This window comes from Podarcis liolepis (genome assembly GCF_965112155.1).
Source record: "Podarcis liolepis genome assembly, chromosome: 9".
Taxonomy (NCBI): domain Eukaryota; kingdom Metazoa; phylum Chordata; class Lepidosauria; order Squamata; family Lacertidae; genus Podarcis; species Podarcis liolepis.
Window position 1 is genome coordinate 37,853,992 of NC_139564.1, and position 14,678 is coordinate 37,868,669.

Sequence of the window (14,678 nt, forward strand, 5' to 3'; positions counted from 1 at the left end):
CTCCCAAGGGGTTCACTGGGGCTTAGTCCTACGGACGTGGGCGAGGACTTCAGCCTTGCACATCTAGAATGGGTGTAAAGAAGCAAGGGCTGCTCCCCATTTATGAGGAGTTACAATTCCGGCTTGCAAGCCTGAAACGAAACACAAAAGGCTCCTTCTTGTCCCAACTCTGGCGTTTATCATTCTCAGGTAGCGGGAAAGTAAAAAGTAGAGCCCGAGACTTAAGAATCGTGTTTTTTTATCGTGCTCAGCAACGTGTTTTTGTAAACCCCTTCTCTTGTGACTGCTTTCCTAGTGCAAACGCTGCTTAACTAAACACCGTATTTAAATGCTGCTTCTCCAACGCTCAGCAATGCGCAGGCTTGCACCATTCGCACAAAGAGAAGGCATAGAGGCTCGCGGCTGCGATGCAAACGCCCAAAAGTCCCTCGCATTTACCTAACCTTCCCCTGTCGAGACGCACTTGCGTCGATGTATAGTGCAAGAGAGAAGCGCTTGATTGCCACCTCGCGGTTTACCCAATCCAGCGTCGGTTCCGGCAAGGGGCAGGTTGTTTACTTTGAGGCGCCGGAAGCAGCGCTTGGTCTTTTCTGCCTGATGCTGCGGCGGTGGGCGTGGCTCCGCTCACCCTGCGGCTTTGGGTAGGGGAAGAGGGGCGGGGCGTGGCCGGCGAGGCTGCTGCTGACGTGCGTCCTTCCTCCTGCCTCCCCCCTCCTCTCTTGGCTTCGCCCGCCAGGGGTGGCTGCGGAGGGAGGGAGGGGCGTCCGTCCGTGAGGGCGGCAGCGATGCTCTCCGCTCCGCGGCGCCGGCGGTGTGGGGCGGGCCCGTCGGGTCCTTGAGGAGGCGCCGAGAGACACCTTCCGCAGCGCCGCCGCCGCCGCCGCCACCATGCCGTGCACCTGCGGGAACTGGCGGCGCTGGATCCGGCCTCTGGTGGCCACGATCTACGTCGTGGGGCTGCTGCTGGCCGTGCCGCTCTGCGTGTGGGAGCTGCAGAAGCTGGAGGTGAGGGCGGAGCGGCGCCGGGGGGCGGAGAGAGGCGGCCCAGGGGCGCCTCCAGGGTGGGAGTGGGGGGAAGAGGGGCGAACGCAGACCCCGCTCCCTCGGGTCTCCCACATTCGCCGGCCCGCGTTCACTTCCTGAAGCGCGCTTCTTCCGCGCACAACACGGAACGTGCGTCATGTAGGAATGCGCTTCGCGCTCTAGGCTTAGAAGGGACACGCAAAAGAAACAACGGACGGTGCTTGAGGTGAATGTGTCACGTGTCTCCCCCCTGCTCTCCATCCCGATGGTTTCTGGCCTTGAGGGATGATGATGATGAATCACCCGCCATTGTAGGCCCCAGCTGCCCATCCAAGATAAAGCCAGACGTGTCACCGTGGGCATTATTCTAGGTATGTTTGGCAAGCATCCTTTGCCCTTTCAGAAAGGAAAAAGAGAACCTCCAGCAAGTTTTGCCTGGTTCAGAGGTGAGGGTTGTTCTATCAATTGTTTTCTCAAAAGTTATATTCCGCACCGTGAAAATAAATAACAGCAGCAATTAAAATGAGAAAAAGGAAGAGGGTTGACACATCCTCTCAAAACTCTGCAGCCCAACTCGCTTCTGGAAGGGCATATGTATCCTAGGGTCATCTTGCGTTGCAGAGCTCAAGTAAGAATGGTTAGCTTGCTTGACCCCAGGTAACCTAAATGTGATGTTTGCTACATAGGGAGCAAGTAGGCGGAAGTCCAGAAATACAGATATCTACATAAATACTCATCTGGAGCGGTTGCGAAGGCCAGCACCCTATAGTGAGACAGCAAGAGCATCAGTGGAGAGGACTAGAGTGTCAGCAGGTGAAGGGGATTTCTCTTGTCTGTACGATGTACTAAAGATTACAACAAATTCAGGTTTTCATGGGGGTAGGCGTTGCCTCATAGAAAGATGCTATATTCATGTTTTTAGTTCATTACCATCCCACTCAGAGCAGTTCATATGAGGCTAAAGGAGTTTATGAAAACACACAAACAGATGAACAGGGTTCATCTTTCAAAAACAGGATTCAAAAACAGCAACCAAACAGTAGCTCCCACGCTTAAAGAACAATTTGTTTCTTAGTACATGGACAAGTTGGCCGGGGAGGGGAAGGTAGTTAGAAGGAGTAACTTCAAGCTAATCCAGAAGCCAGGGGTGTGTATACTCCTGTCTTCCATTTCCAGAATCTCTCACAAGAGAGACTTACTTGACATAAGATCATTATGACAGGGAAGGGTTTAATCCAAAGAGACAGGCAGGTAGATGGTGCATTTGCCTCTAAAGGAAATCATTTGGTTGGTGTGGGTCTTACTCTGAGGCAGACAATGTAGTGCTCTCCAGATGTGTTGGACTACATCTCTCATCATCCTTTGCCATTGGTCAAGCTGGCTGGGACTGATGGGAGTGTAGTCTGGAAATCTGGAGGGCACCACATTGTCTAACTTGTGGCACTAAGTGATGGATGCAAAGTGATGCCTTCTGCAAATGAAAGAATACAGAATAATGAATCTCAACACCTTCAATCTACATGTGAGTTATGGTAATTTCGGTCTTCACATTTGCTAGTCCATGTGGACTGGCACTTAAGTAAAACACACCTGTGCTTTACTTAACACCCCTTCCTGTACCACAAAACATTCTTTGAATCTCTGTGCTCCTGCCTCCCCCTTTAGTATTTCCATATTTAAAGTAGGCAACTACCAGGGAATCCCTGTTATGTTACTCTTATGTAAGGCTTGGAAGTTTAATTAATTGTTTAGTGAACTATTGCAGATATTTCTGTGCCTTCAAATAACAAGGTTGCTCACAGGCTGGATCTGTAAGTATAAAGGTTTCTGGTGATGCTAACTATTCCCAATCATCTGTTGCTTAGACAGAAAGGTATAAAGAATAAACAGGCTGTAGGTGTCTTTATGCACCCTGTCCTTGTGGCTGCTTTACATGACACAAGGAAAAATGGCTCCTCACATTTAAATGTTTACAGTAACATTTAAGAAGATGCATACATAAAACACACACTAAAATAAGCACTCTAATGTTGCATATTAGAGCTGCCCATTGCAAACAAGATGGTATACATGCATTTTCCCTTAAACTACTAAGAAGTGTGTTATGGAAAGATCTGGACCAGGTTCTTGGCATTTAGCAGTATGTGTATTACTAACCTACCTACCTGTAATTAAATCTTAGTGTAGACGCGAAGGAACCTCTTATGCTGCAAGTTGCTCTTCTAAGTGTTCCTAACTTGATTCTTGGTTAGAACTGTGTGTGTTAGATATTTGGATCTAAAAGAAGTTGTAGCAGCTGTTGTAGCTAACCACACTTTAAATTTTGAGTCTAATAATGCAAAAATACTATATGTTTTAATTATTAACGCATGTTCTGCTCTTGGAAGAGAAGAGCCATTAAATATAGTACTGCTGCTTCAGAGAAAGCGATTTATGGACTGCTTTATCGGTTTTACTGTCATTGTTTCTCAAATTTCCTACTGTAATTTCTTGTGCTTGTGCTCTTCTTTTTTGTGTTGTTCAAGGTTGGAATCCATACCAAGGCATGGTTTATTGCTGGGATATTTTTATTGATGACAATACCAATATCTCTTTGGGGAATATTGCAGCATTTAGTTCATTATACTCAGCCTGAATTACAGAAACCAATAATAAGGTAACCTATCATATATGCTTCTGCTGGTTATTCCATATTAGCAATACAAACACTTGGTTAATTGAGAATGTGTTTTCTTATGACAGGATTCTATGGATGGTGCCAATTTACAGCCTAGACAGCGTAAGTATTTTTTCTTTCTTTTGGGGATTATTGAATTCTTGCTCTAGAAACCAGTTGAATAATCTATTGAACTTCTCATACTGCTGATTTTTCACACGATACAACCTTTTTGTAAAATTGTAACCTCATTTCCATTAAGGTTTCCTGGCAGAAGCCCAGGTGTGTGTGATTGAGGCATTTGTTAATACAGTATGTTGCTTTTCTGGAGTTTCATCCAGTAAGTCATACTCTGTGTTGATGGTTTGAAGCACGTTGATTTCAGTGGGTCTACTCTGAGAATGATATAAGTCAAGTACAGTCATACCTCATGTTACGTTTGCTTCAGGTTGCATCCTGCGGCAACCCGGAAGTACCAGGTAGGGTTACTTCCGGGTTTCGCTGCTCTCGCATGCGCAGTAGTGCCAAATCGTGCTTCGCGCATGCGCACAAGCTCCAAATCGCGCCACATACCTGCACAGATATGGTGCTTCAGGTTGCGGGCTTTTCACGTTGCAAACGGGCCTACGGAACGGATCCCGTTTGCAAACAGAGGTACCACTGTACAACTCACTGAGCATTAATTCACTGGAAAATAAGACGTAATGCAACTGAAAGTAGACATGTACATATTTGTATCTAATGTGAACCATAAGGCCTATATGCAGAACATGTTGCTTCTCTGTTTTGCAGAGTACTAGCTCATTGTTTGCTTTGTATTGTAACACTGTTTGCCTTGTTTGCAACAGCAAATACAGGCTCTTAAGGATATCTTGGGAAGTACTTCCCATTTAGCTCAATTGGATTTAATTTAGTTAAACCATAGGATTGAGCTATAAGCCTTTCTTAATTATTGAATGTTTAACTGCAGTACAGAGTTCTGTAAATTATTTATTTAATTTTTATACTGGCAAACAATAATATTTCGAAAGAAAATGTAATAGAATGGAATCTCAGTGTAAACTGCAGTGCGTGTGTGTCTAATCTAATGTCTTTTTCTTTGATAGTGGATAGCATTGAAATATCCCAGTATTGCAATATATGTGGATACTTGTAGAGAATGCTATGAAGCGTACGTCATCTATAACTTCATGGTCTTCCTTTCAAATTACCTGACCAATCGGTATCCAAATCTAGTGTTAATCCTAGAAGCCAAAGATCAGCAAAGGCACCTACCACCATTGTGTTGCTGTCCACCATGGGCTATGGGAGAGTGAGTACAACATACCGTTCTTTTCTCAAAGCTTATGTTCATGTCATTATAGATATTGCCTCTTGGATTCTTGTAAGATTTAACACACTTTTTTGCTATATGTGGCACTAGTTTCCATTGATGCTCCAAAGAGTTCTTGAAAAACACATTTTAAAAAATACTTTGGGAAATTCTTTCCTGAAAATAGGACTTGTTAGTGAATCAAAAGGATTTGTTTTTCCCAGAAGCAGTTGGTAGCTTCATTGACTGCTCTAAAAGAATGAGTGAATGCTGTAGGGTAGTACTGTACAGCAGTTAGATTTCAGGGATTGACGCTCACTTAGCTTCTCCCCCTGACTTGTAGTAGCTTTCTGTGGGGGCTGCTGCTTTCTCTATTCCAGAATGCAGCAGGATGGAGAATGCACCTTTGTAGTGCCATCATATGGCAGCCTGCCTTAGGAAGGAACAAAATGACCCAAGTTTCCTTGTTGGTGCAGTCTCTCTCCCAGCAAGGTAGCCTTCCAATGATGATTAATGTCTGGACTCTTTGATTGAAAGGACACAACAGGATATGAAGAAATAAGACAGAATGTCTTGACTACAATTAAGATGAAGGTTTTGCCAAAGTTTCTATTCTAGTTTTAACCCTTCCAATAAAAGGTGTGCAGTTGAAATTCAGGTCTTGTAACAAGTTTATTTGAAACTATAAATGCCAAAAGTTAATGTGTATTATGCTGCTGTGTCTTTGAAAGGTGAGATACTATTAACATACTTTGATAAATAGCAGCATACAGCTCATTGAATATCTATGTGATGGTTAGAACCTAAAGGTAATAATTATTAGTTGGGCAGGGATGTAGCCATCCTGTTACCTTGCTGGATCTGGCTGCAAAACAGTATCTCTGCAATTTGTATAGGATACTGATAAGATAGAACTCTACAGGTGCCCGTATTTTTCCACATGGTAGAGCTGTAGAAGTGGGAAAATATATTGAAATAATGTAAGAGAAAGTGTTAGAAATATTCCTGTATGAAATGGTGATTCTTAAATCCGTCAGTTATAGTTTAGTCTATAAAGATGTTGCAAGAAGAAAATGTCTAGGATGCAGTATTAACTATGACTTAACATTTTAAAAGTGTTTTGATTGAAAAGCACAATGGTATGTAAATGTTAGGGTATTCTTGCTAGCAGTTGTATTTAACTCTGTAAGTTTCCCCCCAGAATATATTACATAAAGAGTTTCAGCTATATTCTGAGTTAGTCTTTGTGATATACAGGAACTTTGTTGTGTGAAATGAGAGTTCTGGATGCTAATATTTACAGTAAAAGTAGACTATATGGTTTTCTGTGTTGCAGCTTTGAATGAACTGAACTCACTCTGTGTCTTTTTCATAGGGTGCTGTTGTTCAGGTGCAAGCTTGGTGTTTTGCAGTATACAGTGGTCAGACCATTCACCACTATTATTGCTTTGTAAGTATGAAGAAATATTTTAGCCTCAAAATGCTATATATAGATGTATCACTTTGCTGGTGATGTGAGGTGAGAATATTCTCTGCTAGAAAATTCTCCGGAAAATATTCTCCACAAACTGTAAATTCTAATGTAAGAACCAGTTTTACAACCCACGTTAAAAAAATCTAGTAAATAATGAGTCAAGCTGTGATATTGCCAGTGTAAGTAATGAATAATGTTTTTTTTTTTTGATCCAGCTATATTACTGGGCATTGTGTCATTCACCATTGACAGTTCTGAAATGTGAGCTACAGAAAACATTTTTAATTTTTTTTTAGTTTTAAAAATGTTATTCATTTAATTTGATGAACATTTGAATTTGTATGTATTTCAACTATATGTAATAACCTTTTTTTCTATTTTGGTGTGAGCTTATTCTTAGCAATTTTATACCCTTGGCCATACAGTGTGATTTTTTTTTACAGAAAGTAGCTTTAATGCTTTATACACTTAAAGTACCTAGGCCTACATAATTATGTGTAACAGCATGTGAGGTGACCTTGATTTAAACAGTTGACATTTCTATATTTTTATTTAGTGCCAGTAACTGGTTTTTGCAGTGCCATTCAGTGGTACACAATGCCATTTACCAGAGATTGACATATGGAAATATGGTATCATATAATGATAATATATTTAATGTTAATGGCTTCTTTTTTATATGTATGCATATAGTTTTGTTTATCAAGCTGTGTTTTAGTCACATGCATATGGTTATTAAGTGTTAGAGCTATTTGAAGCACAAGATAGCCTATTACTGAATTTACTTGAATTTTCAATTTCAAGTTTGGTGCAAAAAATCAAAGAATGTGAATTCACTGCATTGCCCCATTGAATAAAAGTATCTGTACAGTTTTTGGTTGCCATCTGAACAAGTTTACCCATGAATAAACATGTATATTAACTAATTATCCCAAGTCGCAAGGTGATTAGATTGGTCTCAACTAGGGCCAGGGCCTTTTCAGTACTGGCCCCAACTTGGTGGAATGCTCTGTCACAAGAGACTAGGACCCTGCGGGACTTGACATTTTTCCGCAGGGCCTGCAAGACAGAGCTGTTCCGCCTGTCCTTTGGTTTGGACTCCGTCTGACCCTTAAGTTTTCCTCCCCTTATGTTCTTGATTTATCGGCTACTTTTAAAATGAGCCTGCATTGTAAATTGCATTTTAACCTGTATTTTAAATTGGTCCCCCCCCCCCCCATTATGTTTTTACTGTGATTTTATTGGTGTTAGCCGCCATGAGCCCAGCTCACCTTGCGACCTGGGATAATTAGTTAGTAAAATTGTTGTTGTTGTTGTTGTTGTTGTTGTTATATTTTAAATGAAAATTCTCTAATATCTCAGTAATCGAGAATATTCTCAAGAATATTCTCCAAAAGATTATTCTTGAGAATTTAACACCACTACTTTGCTCTTCTTTTCACTCTTTTTTTGGTTTGGATAGCTGTGCTGTTACACCGGTCTCTGTTTTCTAACCTTAAAGACAATTGCTCATATAGACAATCAACTATAAACTGTTTCTAAAGTGGAGCTTAAGTAATTTAAAAGATGGTGTTTCCTCCCATGCTTTACTATGCGTAACCACCCCCAAAGTAATTTTTCTCTAATACAGTAATTTATATTAATCAGGTTTTAATTCTTTGAGTGATATCCAATTGTTGTGTCCTTCTTCTCTTTCTGCTGCATATCCATAAGGTCTACCAAAGTTTGTTCTTGGCTTACCACTCATGGTATGTTTGGCAGAAGCAAACTGTTGTCCAGGTTCAGGTAACATGCCGAACACTGGCTTTTTTAATCTGCATTGTAGCAGCAACAGGAGGATAACTGTGGGAACTTCAGAGCAGTATGCACTAGTGCACTGCTTGTTCACATTAACCCATAGTTAGTTTTAAATGATGGTTTAACATGACATTTGAACTGGACAATTGAATAGAATAGGACTCCTGTGCGGAGGATTGCAGCCATAGCTCCTGAATTTTCTGAGCAATGTTTTGTATTAAACTCTTTCAGAATATGTGAATTGGTTGGTGTATACGATGAAGGAAACTTTAGCTTCAAAAATGCTTGGACCTATTTGGTTTTTTTCAACAATATCTCCCAGCTTGTGAGTAACACAATTTGAGTTTTCTTTCTCTTTGGAGTGATATTTAAGTGTTTTATTTTTAAAAAATTAAAGATCTTAACAATTGTGGTATGCAGAATATATTTTTGATTAGGTGCTTTTATCTTTACATACATTACACATAGAAAATTAAGATTATGTGAGAACTAATCCTTAACTTTGGTTCTAAATATGGTGCTATGGATTTTATTGTGTTATTGTACATCTATTTAATCGGTTTTAGAGGCTACCCTGAGGACTCTGAAAGGTGGGATGATACTGCTTAATATTTATATCCCATGTATTTTCCATCATGAAACCCACAATGATATACATGTGGTTCCCCAGTGGTCACCCATCTAGGCACTGATCAGACCAAGATGTGCTTAGCTTCAACAAAGTAGTGGCTTCCTTCTCTTTGCAGAAATAAACAGAGAAATATACTTGGGAATAAAGGAAGCTTATGGCAGCAGCATTCTGGGGTTTCAGACAGGTGTCCTTCCCAGGTCTAGATGGAGAAGTCAGTGATTATACCTGTGATCTTTTGCATGCTATGCATGTGCTTTGGCACTGAGCTTTGACCGCCTAGCCATAGATGTTTTTAAATGTTTGGAACAAGAATTGAATTGGCTTGATATGTTCTGGGGGATTATTGGTATTGATGAAATGTAGGAGTTCTGTGTTCCCATTGCAAATTGCTAAACATTTCTATCCCTCTGTTCTAGTTTGCCATGTACTGCCTTGTGTTGTTCTATAAAGTACTGCGGGAAGAACTAAACCCAATCAAACCCGTAGGGAAATTTCTGTGTGTAAAGATGGTGGTTTTTGTTTCTTTTTGGTAAGTGGAGTGTTGTAAGCTTTTTTGTGTAAAACCTGTTATGCACATGTCTAAATGCATATGGATACTTAAGTGTTTGTCAGAAAACAAATAGTAATATAATAAGTCTTGTTTCTGTTTTTATTTAAATTGCTTAACAGCACAATCCTGTTCATGTTTGCTTGGAAGTAAATCTCTTTGGGGCTTACTTCCAAATAAGTGTGTGCATTTATAGCCACCTTTATCATTCCCAGGGAGCTCAATATGATGTACGTGGTTCTCCCCCTCCCCATTTTATCCTTCCAACTACCCTGTGAGGTAGGCTAGGATGTGAGACACTGACTGGCCCAAGGTCACTCAGTGAGCTTCATAACTGAGCAGGGATTTGAACCCTGGGTTCCTGGATCCTCGTTTGACACTCTAAACACTGCACCATATTGGCTCTCTATAGCAAACTGGATTCACCTATGCAACGTGTTGTACGATAGTGAAAAGACCAGCCTTCTTCTGTGCTTAAAATTGCCGTGGTGTTTTTTTTAAAAAGTTTGGTGTTTAAAAACATTTTCATGTAACTTCAAAATAGCTAAGGGTACAACCAAAGTTTTAGCTCTCTTTTATCTAATTCATTCTAAAGTTTTAGCACAGATTTCCAGTTTACGCTGAAACCTTTCTCCATACTGACAGATCATCTTTGATCTCTTTCCAGAGACACCTTTTAGCCTAGCACTACAGTCTGTGTGGAAGTTCCTTTTTTGTGGATGATGCACATTTACTGTTCCTGTGTGAGCATAATGGCCACAGGGCTTGCAAGTTCATATTTCTAGCATTTTATTGATCTGCTTTGTGATCTTAGTATCTTTCACAGATTGTTTTTGTTTTTTTCTAACCTTACAATAATAGCTCACTAGAACTTTAGACCAGAACCTGTCTCTCAGCTGTGTAGCTTCTGTGTGGTGATAACCCAATCTCTTCTAAGAATGTCAATTTTGTATAGGCAAGCTGCACTTATTGCATTGTTGGTGAAAGTCGGTGTTATCTCTGAAACACACACATGGGAATGGAAAAGTGTTGAAGCAGTGGCAACTGGTCTACAGGTAAGTTGGAACTGCTGTTGTAAACATAAGCCTTCCAGCACCCCACATCCTTTGGAATAGATAAAAGGGGCAGATTGGTCTTTGAAGCCAAAGCATTATAGATACATGTAGCTACTTTTTTCACTGAGAGTGAGCAATAGTTATCAGGTAACTAGCCTACCGAGGGACGCGGGTGGCGCTGTGGGTTAAACCACAGAGCCTAGGACTTGCCGATCAGAAGGCCGACGGTTCGAATCCCTGCGATGGGGTGAGCTCCCGTTGCTTGGTCCCTGCTCCTGCCAACCTAGCAGTTCGAAAGCACGTCAAAGTGCAAGTAGATAAATAGGTACTGCTCCGGCGGGAAGGTAAACGGCATTTCCGTGTGCTGCTCCGTGTGCGGCTTAGTCTTGCTGCCACATGACCCGGAAGCTGTATGCTGGCTCCCTCGGCCAATAAAGCGAGATGAGCGCCACAATACCAGAGTCGGTCACGACTGGACCTAATGGTCAGGGGTCCCTTTACCTTTACCTAGCCTACCAGCTGCATTGATCAAATTGTCCTACAACACATATCTGTAAAGATGCAGGTAAATTTAACGCTTAAAACTAGTTTTCTAATGGTGTGACTAGTATACTCTTAATAGCTATGCTATCTGCATTGGCCTGCATGAGCACAGTCCTTTCAGTATCATGTTTTGCTTTTTGTCTTCTCTACTAGGTGCGAGAAGGCAATATTTAAATTAAATATTTAGTTGGTTGCCTGGGGCTTGCTGTCCTAATTTAACCAAAGTACGAGAATAAACTTGGCTGATGGTCCCACTGTATGTTTAAGCTGGTGTAAAACACATGAAGTTTCTGGAAAACTATTATTCCGTAAAGGGTAGTTTGTGGTTAATTGGCCTTCAAGTAAGTCTAAAGGAGCTGCTGCGAGGAATACATTACATGGTTGCATATGTGGGGCTGAATAGGACTGAATTTGGATTTTGTTGTTTCAGGATTTTATTATCTGCGTGGAGATGTTCTTTGCTGCAATTGCTCATCACTACAGTTTTTCCTACAAACCTTATGTGCAGCAAGCTGAAGAAGGATCATGCTTTGATTCTTTTCTTGCAATGTGGGATATTTCTGATATCAGGGCAGATGTAACTGAACAAGTTCGCAATGTTGGTAAGTGAGAAGGATAAAAATGCACCCCTAAGGAAAAACTGATGTAAACATTTGAGTTTTCTGAAGATGCCACATGAGCTGCATTGCTAGGTCATTTTTCTATTAACTGCAGTGCCAGACCTATGAGAATAATTTGTTTTAAATACCTTCCTTTTAGGAAGAACAGTTTTTGGTCAGCCAAGGAAAATGTTTTTTGGTGAAGATTATGATCAGAATGAACATACAAGTTTGCTGTCATCATCCACCCAGGATCCAATTTCTACTGCTTCTTCAATACCATCATCACCTGTGGGCCACTATCAAGGGTTTGGGCATACGTTGACTCCAACAATGCCTCCTGAACCAATATCTGATGTCTTGTGTAAATCAGCAGAAGAGAGTGAGAATCCTCCAACAGAGAAGCCTCTGGATGAAAGTTAGACAACTCTTTTCTCAAATGTCTTGGGATTTGCCTGGATGATGCTCCTATGTTTGTTTGTTTTTGGCCTTGGGGACCTCATTCTTCCCAGAAGAATGTCAGCTGCACCAAGAGGCACATAAAACAAAACAGATAATGGAATTTAATTTTAAATGGGGAATTTATGAACTATCATTGAAAGAGCCTATTGGTGCCAGACATATAATTAAATTATTACAGGAAGTTGAGTAGCCAATGCTGCTTGGTTCAAAAACCTCCCTCTGTAATTGGAGTGAGGTAGATAGTTCATGATGTTGACTCTCCTCTCAAAGTAATTGCACCATCCCAGAATACCGTCTCATCAGCATGCCAGAATTGCTGCTGGAGACCTTAGCTGGAGCAGTAAATGAAATCATTCTTTTAACAATACTGGCATATATGTGCCACAGTCCAGTTAAGCAGAAGTTCTTGGATTTGAGCATTATATGCTGCATTGGCTCTAAATTTTGTTGTTAATGTATTAAGTGTATCTTGGCCTTTCGCATACTGGAAGTTGCTCTGGAGGGTAGTAATCTACTACTGCTTCCTGTTAGCATAGAGATTACCACTAGAGCAACAGAACTCCTCCCCACACCCTCCCCAGATGTGTCACAGAGGATTGAAGAAACAGATTTGGGGGATGCACGGGGTGAGGTAGGGAATTCCTGTTGTTTGTGGTAGTTCTTGTTCTAATAGAACTACTTGATGCTAAACTGAATACAAGTCGAGTCTAAAGGCATTCTGATTAGGGAGTTAAAATGAAACAAGGCTTTTTACTGAAAAACTGATCAGTGTTCCTGTATTTTTGTCTCAAAAAACTCATAGGATTACCAATGGTTCGTCAATTAATCTGTGCTCCTCTTATCATGCGGATACCATTTTAATGCCTACTATTCTTGAATTTATAGTATATTTGCCTTCCAAAAATGTATCTAGAATCAAGTAAGCTTTGAAATACTAATACAGAATGTAACAACTTACTGTTTTAAGGACTTGCACATCTGGTCAACAAAAGGGACTTGTTACCCATTCTCACATTTGTATCTGCATTGCATGCTTGCTGTCTTACCTTCATATAAAATGCTGCAGCAAGGTTTACATTAAGTGGCATCTTCAGAGAGAACTCAAGCTATTTTTAGCATTCAGGTGCCCTTTACAGGAATTGAGTTTTTAACTGTTTTGTGGCTGCTACGGTGAACTCATCCTACAAGTGCTTTTGCAGTACTAGTGTGTTATCTAAATACTTGGCCTTATTCACTAGGCTGCATATTTTATGGATAAATTGGTGTGTCCTTAAAGTGGTTAAAGGGCAAATCATTGCCTTTATTGTACATAATCAAATAAAATTTTATTAACTCTTACTTTGCACACCTTCAGTGTCGAGCTCCTTTCCATAGGTTTTTTTTTTTAATGGTTAACTATTGACTGATGGGAGAGGCATCTCAACGCCCCCACCCCCATGCCTAGATCACACAAATCAAGGGAAGACCAAAAGATAATGCTCACCAAAGTTTAGTTCCTATGCTTAATTTCAAAGGGGCAAAAATTCTCTTGAGTGTAAACAATGTCTTCCTTAACCTGGGTTTACTCCAGGAAGAAAGAACAAAGACTAGGCTATAGAGGTACATTGTCTTTTAGCAATTAGAATTTTCTGGTGCTTCCCAGTCTTGCTTTTCATCCTGTGGTTTGTTGCCATTTGGGAATACTACCTGTAAGCTTGATTTAGGCATCATCTTAACAATGAACATGGGCTTCAGCAAAAGGATGGTGGGGTAATCTGTGGTGAGCCATTTTTGGCTCCTTCGAGGAGGTGGTATCTTCCCTCCAGGTGGCGCTGTGGGTAAAACCTCAGCGCCTAGGACTTGCCGATTGCATGGTCCAGGAAGAAAGGACAAAGACTAGGCTATAGAGGTACATTGTCTTTTAGCAATTAGAATTTTCTGGTGCTTCCCAGTCTTGCTTTTCATCCTGTGGTTTGTTGCCATTTGGGAATACTACCTGTAAGCTTGATTTAGGCATCATCTTAACAATGAACATGGGCTTCAGCAAAAGGATGGTGGGGTAATCTGTGGTGAGCCATTTTTGGCTCCTTCGAGGAGGTGGTATCTTCGCTCCAGGTGGCGCTGTGGGTAAAACCTCAGCGCCTAGGACTTGCCGATTGCATGGTCGGGGTGCGCTCCCGTCGTCCAGTCCCAGCGCCTGCCAACCTAGCAGTTCAAAAGCACCCCCGGGTGCAAGTAGATAAATAGGGACCGCTTACCAGCGGGAAGGTAAACGGTGTTCCATGTGCTGCGCTGGCTCGCCAGATGCAGCTTGTCACACTGGCCACGTGACCCAGAAGTGTCTGCGGACAGCGCTGGCTCCCGGCCTATAGTGTGAGATGAGCGCACAACCCTAGAGTCTGGCAAGACTGGCCCGTATGGGCAGGGGTACCTTTACCTTTACCCAACTATGCATTAATGGCTGTCCCAGGAGTGGGGCGGGAACATTAAAACTAAACTGATTCATGCTTCTTGCCTCTTCCTAACGTTTGTTTATGGTGCCTTGTTTCTGGTTGACTAGCTACTGCAGCTCCAGCCGTTTGGAGCTGCAGGCTAGGGTT

General features: G+C 41.5%; 1 protein-coding gene and 1 long non-coding RNA gene across 3 annotated transcripts; one reads left to right on the top strand and one right to left on the bottom strand.

The window, feature by feature from the left end:
* Window positions 1–638: 638 nt before the first annotated feature.
* TMEM184C (transmembrane protein 184C) lies at window positions 639–13,437 on the top strand. 2 transcript variants are annotated; one of them, XM_083520089.1, is made up of 10 exons: window positions 639–1,005; window positions 3,549–3,679; window positions 3,766–3,802; window positions 4,786–4,991; window positions 6,367–6,441; window positions 8,494–8,587; window positions 9,310–9,422; window positions 10,396–10,495; window positions 11,469–11,640; window positions 11,798–13,437. In XM_083520089.1, the coding sequence occupies exons 1-10, from the start codon at window positions 889–891 to the stop codon at window positions 12,058–12,060; spliced, it is 1,308 nt and encodes a 435-aa protein (XP_083376215.1). In that variant the 5' UTR covers window positions 639–888; the 3' UTR covers window positions 12,061–13,437. The 2 variants fall into 2 exon arrangements, with proteins under 2 accessions (XP_083376215.1, XP_083376216.1); XM_083520090.1 differs by lacking the exon at window positions 639–1,005 and adding an exon at window positions 1,715–1,836.
* LOC310714667 lies at window positions 10,395–11,462 on the bottom strand. The gene is made up of 2 exons (XR_014529945.1): window positions 11,003–11,462; window positions 10,395–10,646 (listed from the first exon to the last, which is right to left on the bottom strand). It is a non-coding gene; the product is annotated as an uncharacterized lncRNA (long non-coding RNA).
* Window positions 13,438–14,678: the final 1,241 nt, after the last annotated feature.

What these genes read in the sequence shown, in the direction of transcription:
- TMEM184C (XM_083520089.1), top strand. Translation starts at nt 889, where the DNA reads ATGCCGTGCACCTGCGGGAACTGGCGGCGCTGGATCCGGCCTCTGGTG. An exon ending in CAATTTACAGCCTAGACAGC is followed by an intron (nt 3,803 to 4,785) that starts GTAAGTATTTTT and finishes TTTCTTTGATAG; the next exon opens with TGGATAGCATTGAAATATCC. An exon ending in TGAACAAGTTCGCAATGTTG is followed by an intron (nt 11,641 to 11,797) that starts GTAAGTGAGAAG and finishes CCTTCCTTTTAG; the next exon opens with GAAGAACAGTTTTTGGTCAG.